General features: G+C 41.4%; 2 protein-coding genes across 4 annotated transcripts in view; one reads left to right on the top strand and one right to left on the bottom strand.

The window, feature by feature from the left end:
* Positions 1 to 5,991, bottom strand: part of LOC143154188 (MOXD1 homolog 1-like) — a 28,866-nt gene extending 22,875 nt beyond the window's left edge. The window contains exon 1 of the mRNA XM_076326082.1: positions 4,658 to 5,991. Coding sequence (XP_076182197.1) covers positions 4,658 to 5,635 — 978 coding nt within the window. The 5' untranslated portion in view covers positions 5,636 to 5,991. The remainder of the gene's footprint in view (positions 1 to 4,657) is intronic.
* The window catches only part of LOC143154189 (uncharacterized), a 32,470-nt gene extending 22,821 nt beyond the window's left edge, over positions 1 to 9,649 (top strand). Inside the window, exons 1-5 of one of the 3 annotated variants that reach the window (XR_012994018.1) lie at positions 1,811 to 6,185; positions 6,995 to 7,278; positions 7,556 to 8,105; positions 8,273 to 8,835; positions 9,612 to 9,649. Coding sequence is in view for 1 of the 3 variants with exons in the window: in XM_076326083.1 (XP_076182198.1) it covers positions 7,913 to 8,105; positions 8,273 to 8,391 (312 nt within the window). In the remaining 2 variants the exon portion in view is untranslated. Of the gene's footprint in view, positions 1 to 1,810; positions 6,186 to 6,994; positions 7,279 to 7,555; positions 8,106 to 8,272; positions 8,855 to 9,611 lie in introns of those variants that run through there. The other 2 variants (XR_012994017.1, XM_076326083.1) reach the window with 2 other exon arrangements.
* Positions 9,650 to 12,286: the final 2,637 nt, after the last annotated feature.

A 12,286-nucleotide genomic window follows, 5' to 3' on the forward strand; every position in this document is an offset into this window, starting at 1 on the left:
AATTGAGCGTTCGCGCACGTACCTAGTACGAGTAACTGGAAAGACGTCATTCGGCAGGAATTGCGAATCGTGTCTGGTCAGACGTTTCCACGCCTAAAAGTTACTCGACTCTGTCCACGTTCCCCTCAATCCACATCTTTTCCTCTAGAAAAGGGTTCCTCTGGTCTAGATTCAACTCCAGACTGGTCCAACACTGTCCACTCGGTCCACGCGTGCTCTTAATTCGCATCTTTTCCCATAGGGCGTTGAATTCCGGAACCTCGACGAATCGCGCCGTAATGGAGTATCTCGAGAGCGCTGAAACTGTGTCCAAAGCTCAGCGCTGACGATTCTTTCGATCTTTTGTCCGTTTTTGGTGATCTCGTCCGAATTCGACGAGTCACGTTACGCGTTCGACGAGCGATCACGGATTTACCGGTCGACTTCGAATCCATCGAGGCAAGAAAGGCGAGAGGGTGGCTGGAAGGAAGCCGAGCAGAAAGAGGTCCTCCGCAGCCCGCGTCGGACGTAAATTTATCACGACTTTATCTCGGCCGCTGGAACGCTGGACGTTCGTTAATTTTCTACCAGCCGTTCCAAACCGCCTCTTCTCCCACCTGCGTCCACCATTCGGCTACGTTCCAACCGTTTCTTTTTGTTCCACGTAGCCGTGGACAAGGGCCAGGTAAATCGAGCCGAAGATCCGGCGTCGTTCCCTCGCACCAACGGTTTAGATTTCAAATAATTGCCAATTTGACTTTACGACGTCGTCCAACCATCTTTCAAGCCGCGACTGATTTACTGCAATTCTTCCGTCTATTCATTTGTCCACTGTGGAGGTGGTTCGATAATTTCACCGTTGCTTTCCAACAGAGACGATATGGCACACGTTTTTACAAATCGAAGATATCCGCCTCGGTGGATTCCAAAGTGTTCTGTTAGGGTTGAACATTTTTCAAACGATAGAGAAGATGCTCTTAGGAAATACATTAAACGTTTAGAAGATTCTATCGAGTAAACTAACGTAAATCGAGAATCTAAAGGAACTAACCCAATTCAAAGGCTCAATTTGAATCGACTTAATCCTATTTTATCCAATTCGAAGACTCGATTTAACTCGACTTGACCCGATTCGAAGAGTTTATTCGACTCGACTTAACTCGACTTGCCCCAGTTCGAAGACTTGATTTAACTCTACATGGCCCAATTCAAAGACTCAATTTGAATCGATTTAACCCTATTTTGTCCAATTCGAAGACTCGATTTGACTCGATTTGACTCGACTTGACCCGATTCGAAGAGTTTATTCGACTCGACTTAACTCGACTTGCCCCATTTCGAAGACTTGATTTAACTAGACATGGCCCAATTCAAAGACTCAATTTGAATCGATTTAACCCTATTTTGTCCAATTCGAAGACTCGATTTGACTCGATTTGACTCGACTTGACCCGATTCGTAGAGTTTATTCGACTCGACTTAACTCGACTTGCTCCATTTCGAAGACTTGATTTAACTCGACTCCAGTCCGAGGGCTTAATTTGATTTGACTTAACTCGACTTGGCCCAATTCAAAGACTCAATTTGAATCGATTTTGTCCAATTCGAAGACTTAGTTCCACTCGACTTAACTCGACTTGCCCCAATTCAAAGACTTGATTTAACTCGATATAATTCGAAATGACCCAATTCAGAGATTGATTTAAATCCACTTAACTCTATTTTGTCCAATTCGAAGGCTTAATTCGACTCGACTTGACTCGTCCTGACCCAATTCGAAGACTTAGTTTGACTCGACGTGACTCAGCTTGATTCAATTCGAAGACTTAATTCGACTCGACTTGACTCATCCTGACCCAATTCGAAGACTTAGTTTGACTCGACGTAACTCAGCTTGATTCAATTCGAAGACTTAATTCGACTCGATTTGACTCGTCCTGACCCAATTCGAAGACTTAGTTTGACTCGACGTAACTCACCTTGATTCAATTCGACTCGACTTAACTCAATTTGTACAAATTCGAAGACTCGATTTGACTCGACCAAACTCAACACGACCCAATTCAGAGACTCTCTTCGACTTCGTTTCGAGCGAATCGGCATAACTCGTTTTCGACTCGCGTAAAATCGGCCTCGCTCAATTAGCTGAGGGTTCTTCGACGAAAATCCGAGTATAAACAATTGACGGACGTCTCGTGGCTCGTATACGTCGACGCGTATAAATTTAATTAAGATTAGGGATTCGGAGAAGCCGAACGGAGCAGGTTCCGATAACCAGTTCCTTTTTAATCCTTCTGTTGCATCGATCTCCGAATGGAAACCCTCGACGTTCGGTTCTTTAACGCTCGTTGAGTTTTTTCTCCTGGTTTCACAAACTTATCTTCCGTTCATAATTTATGCGATAGTCGTGAACAAGAAAGAACGAAAGACAGAGAGAAAGAGAGAAAGAGAGAGGCAAAGAGAATCATGAATAGTCAAAGGATCGGAACGGGTCGAAAAATGTCGGTAGACGAGAGGATCCGCTCGTTTTTCAAACGTTATTATGCATCGTGACGAGAGGGAAATCGACTCGGATCTCCCATGACGCGTTAATTAAACGGGCCTCATTAATACGGATCGTGCGAGTGGAACCGAAGCGCGACCGAGATCCCTTTGCGCGGAGGATTTCGAGGGAAGAGGACCCGGTACCTTAACCCGCGATCGCTCTTTTGTTTTTCTTCTGGTTCTCCAGGTTCCTCCATCGGCTTTCGCAGGTCCTTCGGACTGCTGTTTCGACCTCCCTTTCTTCGGCCGCCTTCTTAATCTTCCTTTAATTCGCCTGGCTTTTCGTTTCTTTCGCTCCTTTTTCATCTCGGTTTCTTTCGTCCCACCTTTACGTCGTCATCGTCCTCTTCGTCTTTGTTGCCTTCCCCACCTTTTTCTACTCTTTCGATCTGTTCCTCCCCTCGGTCGGTTGGTCCGCGTTCGCTTCTTTTCTCCGCCAGCTCGATTCACGGCAACGAGGATCCACGTCGATAGATCTACGGGCTGTCTCGGGACCGGGGAGAAGTATCGCGAAAAACTTGCCAGTCCATTAAATATCATCTCGTTCCCCCGTGCACCGATCGTACAACCATGGAACGTTCGTGATACGTCGCGAAACCACCACGAACGTTCATCCTACGGACGTCGGATCGTTGAAAGGATCCACGACGCGGCTAGGACGGAAATAGAATCGTACGACGCTTGAGAAATCAACGATCGAGCCGATCGATAACATGGAAACCAGTTATTCCCACGCGATTAGCGCCGGTCTAACGATCCACGCACTTTTCCAAACGAATCCTTGATTATTCTCACGCAGATTATGCTAATTACCGATTAGAATAACCGTGCCACGAATGCAAAGAGGGGCTAAGAACCTCCGCTAGACGCGGATCGAGTCCTCGGACTACACGGATCAAGGACAATCGGACAAAAAGTCTCACGGTGTCCCAATTCTCTCGTTTCCCAAGCCAAGTGTCTTTAAACAGTCATCGAGTAGCACTGGGGTATCAACGAGGACCAAGACCCTCGTTAGGCTTCGATCGATCCTTTCGAAACTAATTATCCGCGTTTCGGAGCAGCAGGTGATACAGAGATCACGGTACGGCTATTCTGGGGATTCTTTCAACCTATAATCCAACCTACCACCAACCTAGAGCCATGGATTGTTTCAAAGTACACTTGGACACGACTTACCCAGAGTTAGGGATTGTTTTAACTCATACCGGTACACCTAAGAATTACTCGAAGACCTTTCGATATGCTAACCTCCAGCCAAGTAGAAACTATGAATTATTTCAACGTCTACCTAACCTACGACTGACGTCGTGTATTCTTTTATCGTTACACTTGTACACCTAACCTCTGATCTACCAAGAACCATCGATTACTTCGAAACGACTCGTAACGACGCTCTTTGACGTCTACTCGTAACCACGGATCGTTTCGGAGTCGATCGGTTACAAGTCACCCGAATTTTACTACAATTTTGCTACGACTGACTCAGAGTCGTGTATTCTTTTATCGTTACACTTGTACACCTAACCTCTGATCTACCAAGAACCATCGATTACTTCGAAACGACTCGTAACCACGGATCGTTTCGGAGTCGACCGGTTACAAGTCACCCGAATTTTACAACAATTTTGCTACGACTGACTCAGAGTCGTGTATTCTTTTATCGTTACACTCGTACACCTAACCTCTGATCTACCCAGAACCATTGATTACTTCGAAACGACTCGTAACGACGCTCTTTGACGTCTACTCGTAACTAGGGATCGTTTCGGAATCGATCGGTTACAAGTCACCCGAATTTCTTTCTCTCTCGTTGTCCTATTCTCTGTTGTCTCTTAACCGTTTCTAGACTACACTCGTGGAACGAACCATCGAATTCAACGAAGAAACCCACGGCGGTATCAGTCTGGGAGGCATCGATGCCTTACGAGGGTTAACGACGCTTCGTATGCACGGTGGTATACGTTTTATTCTTAGACGCCGTAGAATGAAAATTACAGAGCGAACGTAGGGTGCAATCTTTTTGTCCCGCACCGTGCAGTCTGGAGCCTATCGATCACAGGCCCGAATACCTCGGCGTCTGGTCCCTCATCGATCACCACGGGGATCAAGATCGAACGGAAGAAGTCAGACTCACCAGCAGATTGACGGTGCCCGTGTGATCGTCCACCCATGCGAGAAGGATATCGGCCCCCTTCATGTGGTTCTTCTCGTTGAAGCCGATGCCGACGTAGCCCAAGGTCTTCGCGATGACCTTGAACGTGATCATCTCCTCGTCCGAGGGATCCCATTCGAGAACTACCTCACCGTCGTCGTCGAGTTCCTCCCGTCTGGTGAACTTTGGCTCCTTGATGCTCCGTTTCGGTCTGTTGTCCACTGTGTCCACCGGTTCGTGGTACTTGAACCCGCGGAACAGCTTCGCCAGTTTGTCCATAGGTGGTATGTACTTCTTCGGTACGCGATCTCGCGATTTGGGTGTCCTCTTCAAGATCGGATCGTCGAAGAGGCTCGACGACGAGGTAACCGACTCCCCGATCATCTCGAACTGAGAGTTACCCTCGATCTCGGTGTCAGCTTGTAGATCTTCCGCGCGAGTGGTCTCCTCACGGGACTCCGACACGGGCTCCAAGCTCTGTTTGTCGGATGACGACACGGTATCGTTCGACTTGGTCGTTTCTTCGTTGGAAAGCTCGATCTCGAACGGATCCAAAGTGTCGTTGCTCCTTGGGTTCGTTATCGTTGTTTCTTCGGGGTCTCTGCTCGCCACTCGACTCCCGTTCTTTAATATTTCGTACTGACTCGGGTCCAGGTTCTCCTCCCTCGAATTGGGGAAGTCCAGACCGTCCTCTTTGTAAGGGATCCTCCTCTTCGCTTTCCATTGCGCGTACCAATCCTCGTCAACGTCCAGACGCTGCTTCTTGAACGTACCGACTCTCAGCAGCGGTTTCTCGCGCAGGTTCCTCTTTATCCGGGACGAGATGTCCTTCGGGTGGTGTCTGTTCCTGTAGGCCAGGGTTCGCATAGTTTCGTCCATGTGCTGGACGTAGAGATCCAGCAGGTCGCAACCGGCCATCCAGCAGACGCTCAACGTCACTATTAGCCTGAGTATCAGCATCTTCCTCTTCTAATGCTGTTCGTTGCTCCTCGAACCTTCATACGATCGCTGGGTTTCGTGTTCTTCTCTAGTCTGTCGGTAGCCTCGAAGCCATCCGGGCTTGTGGTGTTCCTTTGCCTCTGGAGTTTCAGCTGGAACAAACGCGATTCATAATCGCGGGGCTCTTTAGGTGTCGATGATCGGTTCCTTCAAAACTGAACTGTTCTCATTGTTTCGCGTCACTTTTCTAGCGTTCGTTCCACCCGGTGAAGATATTTTAGAAAGACAACCGATTATCCGTATCTCTGATAGATGATGTATTCGCCACTCGATGCGCGAGACTTTGGGAACGGTTTCCTTACATGTTACGCGAACGACAGTTGTGCCGGGACTAATTTAAGCACGCGGCTGCTGTTGCCCCTGCAGATGCTTGCAGCTGCTTACCTGCGCCGGTCCCCTTCCACTGGGCCCTTCGTTCAGGATCGTGTCGAGCGTCCTCGGGACCCCCACCGCGTTCCCCCGAGGCGAAATTACAAATTTTGATCATTTAAACGACGAATTACCAGCCAAGGTAGGGATATATAGTAATATTGGATTGTTGAGAATAGAGAATTTAATGAAATGTTTGTACAATCGAAAAAAATCGTGTTTTATTTTTCCAAGCCAATATATTATACGTAACAATAATATATAATTTATCATAATGTAGAATATATAATATGTAAGGTGTAATTATTGGATTGTTCGGAAAGTCATTTCGTTTTACAAAATGGAGAATATAGAATTGAATGAAATGTTTGTACACTTTAAAAAAATCGTGTTTTATTTTTACAAGCCAATATATTATACGTAACAATAATATATAATTTATCATAATATAGAATATATAATATGTAAGGTGTAATTATTGGATTGTTCGGAAAGTCATTTCGTTTTACAAAATGGAGAATATAGAATTGAATGAAATGTTTGTACACTTTAAAAAAATCGTGTTTTATTTTTACATGGCAATATATAATACGTAACAATAATATATAATTTATCATAATGTACAATATATATATATTGTGTAAGGTGTAATTATTTATTTGAAATAGTTCTATTGTAATGAACTATTGATTTGATTTTTTATTTTATTTGATTAACTTAACCGACGAATTACCAGCGAAAGTAGGGATATATAGTAATATTGGATTGTTGAGAATAGAGAATTTAATGAAATGTTTGTACACTTTAAAAAAATCGTGTTTCATTTTTACATGCCAATATGTAACGATAATATATAATTTATCATAATGTACAATATATAATGTGTAAGATGTAATTATTTATTTGAAATAGTTCTGTTGTAAAAAAGCTTGATTTGATTTTTTATTCCAGATCAACATAAATAAATTGCCATCGACAGAGAGGTCTATGGAGAATAACATTTATCACGTGGCAATAAGCTGATAAATTCTAACCAGAAAATATTTTTATATTGGAACGTTAAAGAATATATATGAAAAGTGACAAAATATTTCATCGAGGTTTCACTTTATAAACGAATTGTTGAAAATTAATTTTAACGTTTTATTCGTGTCGAGTGTCCTCGGGACCCCTCTACGTTCTCTCGAGACGAAATTACAAATTTTGATAATTTAACCAACAAATTACCAGAGAAGGTAGGAATATTTAATAATATATAATACGTAATAATAATATACAATTTATCATAATGTACAATATATAATATGTAAGGTGTAATTATTGGGTTGTTCGGAAAGTCATTTCGTTTTCCAAAACGGAGAATATATAATTTAATAAAATGTTTACACACTCGAAAAAAATCGTGTTTCATTTTCACCAAAAGAAAAAAAAACAAAATGACTTTCCAAACAACCCAATACTTACTTGAAATAATTCTGTTGCAAAAAAACTCGATTTGATTTTTTATTCCAGATCAACATAAATAAATTGCCATCGACACACATGTCTATGAAGAATAACATTTATCACTTGGCAACAAGCTGATAAATTCTAATAAGAAAACATTTTTATCTTGGAACGTTAAGGAACATCTATGAAAAGTGACAAAATGTTTCATCGAGGTTTCACTTTATAAACGAATTGTCGAAAATTAATTTTAACGTTTCACTCGAATCGTCCTCTTGGGTAATTTCTATCATGATCCAGACTTTCGCTCGTAGATAACCGTCTGGCGAGGTGTCGTCTCTCGTGTGTATTTGTTTCTAGGAAAATTTATATCAATTGCTCGTAGCTCGAGCGTGCAATTCACAGTTTAGACCGGTGGTCATTATGCGTTTCCACGAGGGTCTTAAAGAAACGCCGCGAAGCCGACAAATGAGAGGGGTCTTCCTAAGAGGACAAGTCGAGAGAAAGGAAGAGGAAATCGTCACACCATCTGAAAGCTTCTCATCTTATTATTCCTGCTCCGAGATCTATTCTAGACAATTTGTAGAGAAAACACACAGTACTGTGTTGACAATGGGTAATCATCGTCGAGGTTCTTTCTCGTTTCGAATAGGATAACGAAATCGATGAAATCGAATGTCCCATTCTATTGTAAAGGTTGTCCCGATCATCACCGGTCGATTTACTTTTTCAATAAAATTCAAACGGTTTAAGTAATCTCGATACTTTTTTTTTGTTCAAAAGTACAAACTTGGGAGAAAATAATGGAAGAATATATCTTCCAAATGGCAGCTTCGGTTTTCGGAAAGTATCGAACGAACGTACGTTCCGTGTATCTTAGATTTGGAATTTTCGATGATTAATCTCAGGTTGTAGATTCGATAAGACTTTGTTGTTTCGTATGTTTTTTTGCGTAGCAACGAGGATAAAGTTCTCTATAGAAGTTCTGGGCTACTCTCTCGAGAATAATTGAAACGCTACAGAATCGATGGTGCATTTTCTCGAGAACTCGTTCAACGTTTGGCTTCCTTCCGCGAAGGGTGAATTCTTTTCGATCGAGAAGGAAGGAAACGGAAAGATCGCGATGGAAAGGCCTGGCGCTGCTTCCTGCGGAAGCCTTTTTTTTGAAACCGGAGACGCATTTATCAGTTGTGGTAGTGGTGGTGGTGGTGTTCCAGAAAGAAACGAGGGGCTGCGAAAACAACTGCGGCAGATGTGAACTCTTGGCACGCGCCCTTCTGTTCGCAGTGGTGCTCATTCTGTTCCTCTTTGACACCAGAATTACCGGTAGATTTCGAAATATTAAGGTATATCTCACATGTATCTCAAAAAAAAAATAAAGAAAACATTCGACCGGGAAAAATTGATAAAATTGATCACACGTGTGAAATAGAAAAGTCGTATCGTCTTTGGAAAACATGGTATAGAATTTAAAGTAAATTTCATTCTGAAAGCAGTTGGCACCAGTAGAAAATAGTAGTCTCTACTCGAATAGTCGATAGCTGGTTAATTGGTAAATTAAATTAAGGAAAATATTAGTCTCTACTTGAATAGTCGATAGTTAGTTAATTGGTAAATTAAATTAAAGAAAATATTAATCTTTCCACGAATACTAGATAGTTAGTTAATTGGTAAATTAAATTAAAGAAAATATTAGTCTCTACTTGAATAGTAGATAGTTACTTAATTGGTAAATTAAATTAAAGAAAATATTAGTCTCTACTTGAATAGTAGATAGCTGGTTAATTGGTAAATTAAATTAAAGAAAATATTAGTCTCTACTTGAATAGTAGATAGTTACTTAATTGGTAAATTAAATTAAAGAAAATATTAGTCTCTACTCGAATAGTAGATAGTTAGTTAATTGGTAAATTAAATTACAGAAAATATTAGTAGATAGCTAGTTAATTGGTAACTTAAATAAAAGAAAATATTATTCGATAGCTAGTTAATTGGTAACTAAAATAAAAGAAAATATTAGTCGATAGCTAGTTAATTGGTAACTTAAATTAAAGAAACTATTAATCTCTGCTCGAATAGTAGATAGCTGGTGAATTAATAAAGATTCGTGTTTCACTCACAGGGATACGATACTCGACGAGATCTACTCGACGAGAGCTACTCGTCGACGATCCAATATCATCCAGATACCTAATCCAATAACAATCGTTCGATGTTACCCAGAAGCATCCATCGTTTCACATTCGATCGATCGAATCTCGTTCGCTCGTTGGTCGCGAGTTAAGCGCATTATTATTCCTAAGCGTCCGCACGCGCGCTCGGAAGCCAACTGTATCGAGTTACTTCCTGTGACTGCCATCGAAACTCTATACTTCGTTGAGGAAGGGTTACCGATCGTTCCTATTCCTTCTCGAGCGGATCTGACGTAGATCGATGCGGAAAAGTATCCGAAAACGATACCCGAAAATCAATGTCCAGCTTGTCCGCGAACAAGAATACCTAATTCAACGAAACGTTCAGTATAGACTCGTAGATTGTGACACCAGGTGCGTTTTACAATAACGACGGGTCAATGATACTTATCAATTCCGGGCCACTGAGTCGAGATATGGAAAAGGTATCGAAACAAGTTATCGTTGATATTATTAAGACACGTTTGTTGACATTTCCTGTAACATCGACCCAACGCAAACATCCGATATCGCACGAGAATGGAACAAGATTACGATGTAGGACTACTATCAAAGTTGTGCATTGCTCGAACAATTTTGAATAAATCTTTGTCCGATCCAGCCATCGAATATTTTTTATCTTTCACGTGTGATAGATATATTTTTGGAAACTTCCAAGTTTGTATTGTTATCGATAAAAGACAAATTCAATTTAGTGAATAGTTGTATTCACTAATATTGCTAATATTGTTAATTTTCTCTGTAGGTGTGTTCCTCGAGCCTTTTTGACTCAACTTATTATATTGTTTTCCACAATTAAAACCATTCCGATAGAAGTTCTATTTCTTTGGTCCTCTCGTTCTGTTATTAAGTAAAAAATAAAAATTCCATAAACTCTTTCTAATCTACTCTCTTTTCTACTCTCCAAGTATCCAAATAGTGACATTTTCGAACGAAAGACGTACAATCTAACTAAAAAATTGCTTTAAGATCAATAATTCAATTCGTACGTCGCCGAATAAAAAACACAAAGACACTGCATAACCACAATTATATATGGTGGCTTGTACAACCACAATTATCGATCTCAGTTTCTCGGAACGTTTCGAGAGAGTATCAATTTGAAATGTAAATGTGTCGATGGTATCGAAACGCGTGTCAAGTTGGATGTTGCGTGTAGAATTCAACCAAGTGTCGCTTAATCACCCATAAATCGGATCATCGTCTACCGTGGAGTTCCATTCTGATCGAATTAATTACCACCCAACCTACCTAACGTTCTCGAAACCAGTTTGGTCGAATGACTCGTTCGTGGATGGATTTTGAGTTCTCTTCCCTCGAGTCGATTCGAATTCGGGAGCACATTCGGCAGGAGATCGTGTCGAGGATACGTTTTTCCCGGAATTTTTCTCGGTCAGGTATCGCGTATTGTCGAAAACGAGGATCCCTTTATGCGAAAAGATACGCATGTACACGCAACCATCGCGACCCGGCCAACGGGCCGCGCTGCATTATTTCTTTGTTCGCAAGAATCCGAGGATCGATCGGGATTCGTGCCAAAAGGGACTTTTCGTTTTCTACGAGGATAAATTGTACATTCTTCGGCGGCGACGAGAATGTTGGAAACATGCCGAGCACCATTTTCTGGGTTTGTAAGGTAGACTTTTGTCGACTGACTGGGAATACTTAACGGATGTACACAGAGCGGTGAAAATATCGTGAAAATATTTCGAGAATAGTTTTTATTTAATTATAGAGTGCTCTGTAACGTGGTAGTAGATTTTCCTCGATCCAGGAGCCATCTTTGGAGTTCCCAACTGTACACGTGCTAGAAGATGTTGGAGGAGATGTTGGATCAAGGATATAATATGGAATTGATACTATTCGAAAGCTGATGTACACATGGGATAGTAGGATACTAAATTTTCTTCGATCTGGGAGTCATCTTTGCAGTTACCAACTGTACACTCTCTGTGAGATTGATATGAAATCGATTTGAAACTATTAGGAACTAATGTACATATAGGATGTAACGTTCACAGGACGTTTGTTATCTATCATAGTGTGCTTGGTGTGCTCTATAGCATGATACTAAATTTTCCTCCATCCAGGAGCCATCTTTGCAGTTCCCAACTGTACACTCTCTGTGAGATTGATATGAAATTGATTTGAAACTATTAGGAACTAATGTACACATAGAATGTAACATTCACAAGATATTTGTTACCTATCATAGTGTGCTTGGTGTGCTCTATAGCATGGTATTACATTTTCCTTGATCCACGAGCCATCTTTGCAGTTCCCAACAGTACACTCTTTGTGAGATGGATACAAAATGGATTTGAAACTATTCAAAAACTAATGTACACATAGGATGTAACGTTCACAGGACGTCTTCTACCTATCATAGTGTGCTTAGTGTGTTCTATAGCATGGTATTACATTTTCCTCGATCCAAGAGCCATCTTTGGAGTTCCCAACAGTACACACTCTGCAAGATGGATATAAAATGGATTAGAAACTATTCGTGTAACTTGGAACGTTTTCTTCAAGCATCAAAAATGAAAAAACTAATGTACACATAGAACGTACATTCACATAACATTCTTTACTCATTGTGGTACGT

Source organism: Ptiloglossa arizonensis, chromosome 14 (assembly GCF_051014685.1).
Source record: "Ptiloglossa arizonensis isolate GNS036 chromosome 14, iyPtiAriz1_principal, whole genome shotgun sequence".
NCBI lineage: Eukaryota > Metazoa > Arthropoda > Insecta > Hymenoptera > Colletidae > Ptiloglossa > Ptiloglossa arizonensis.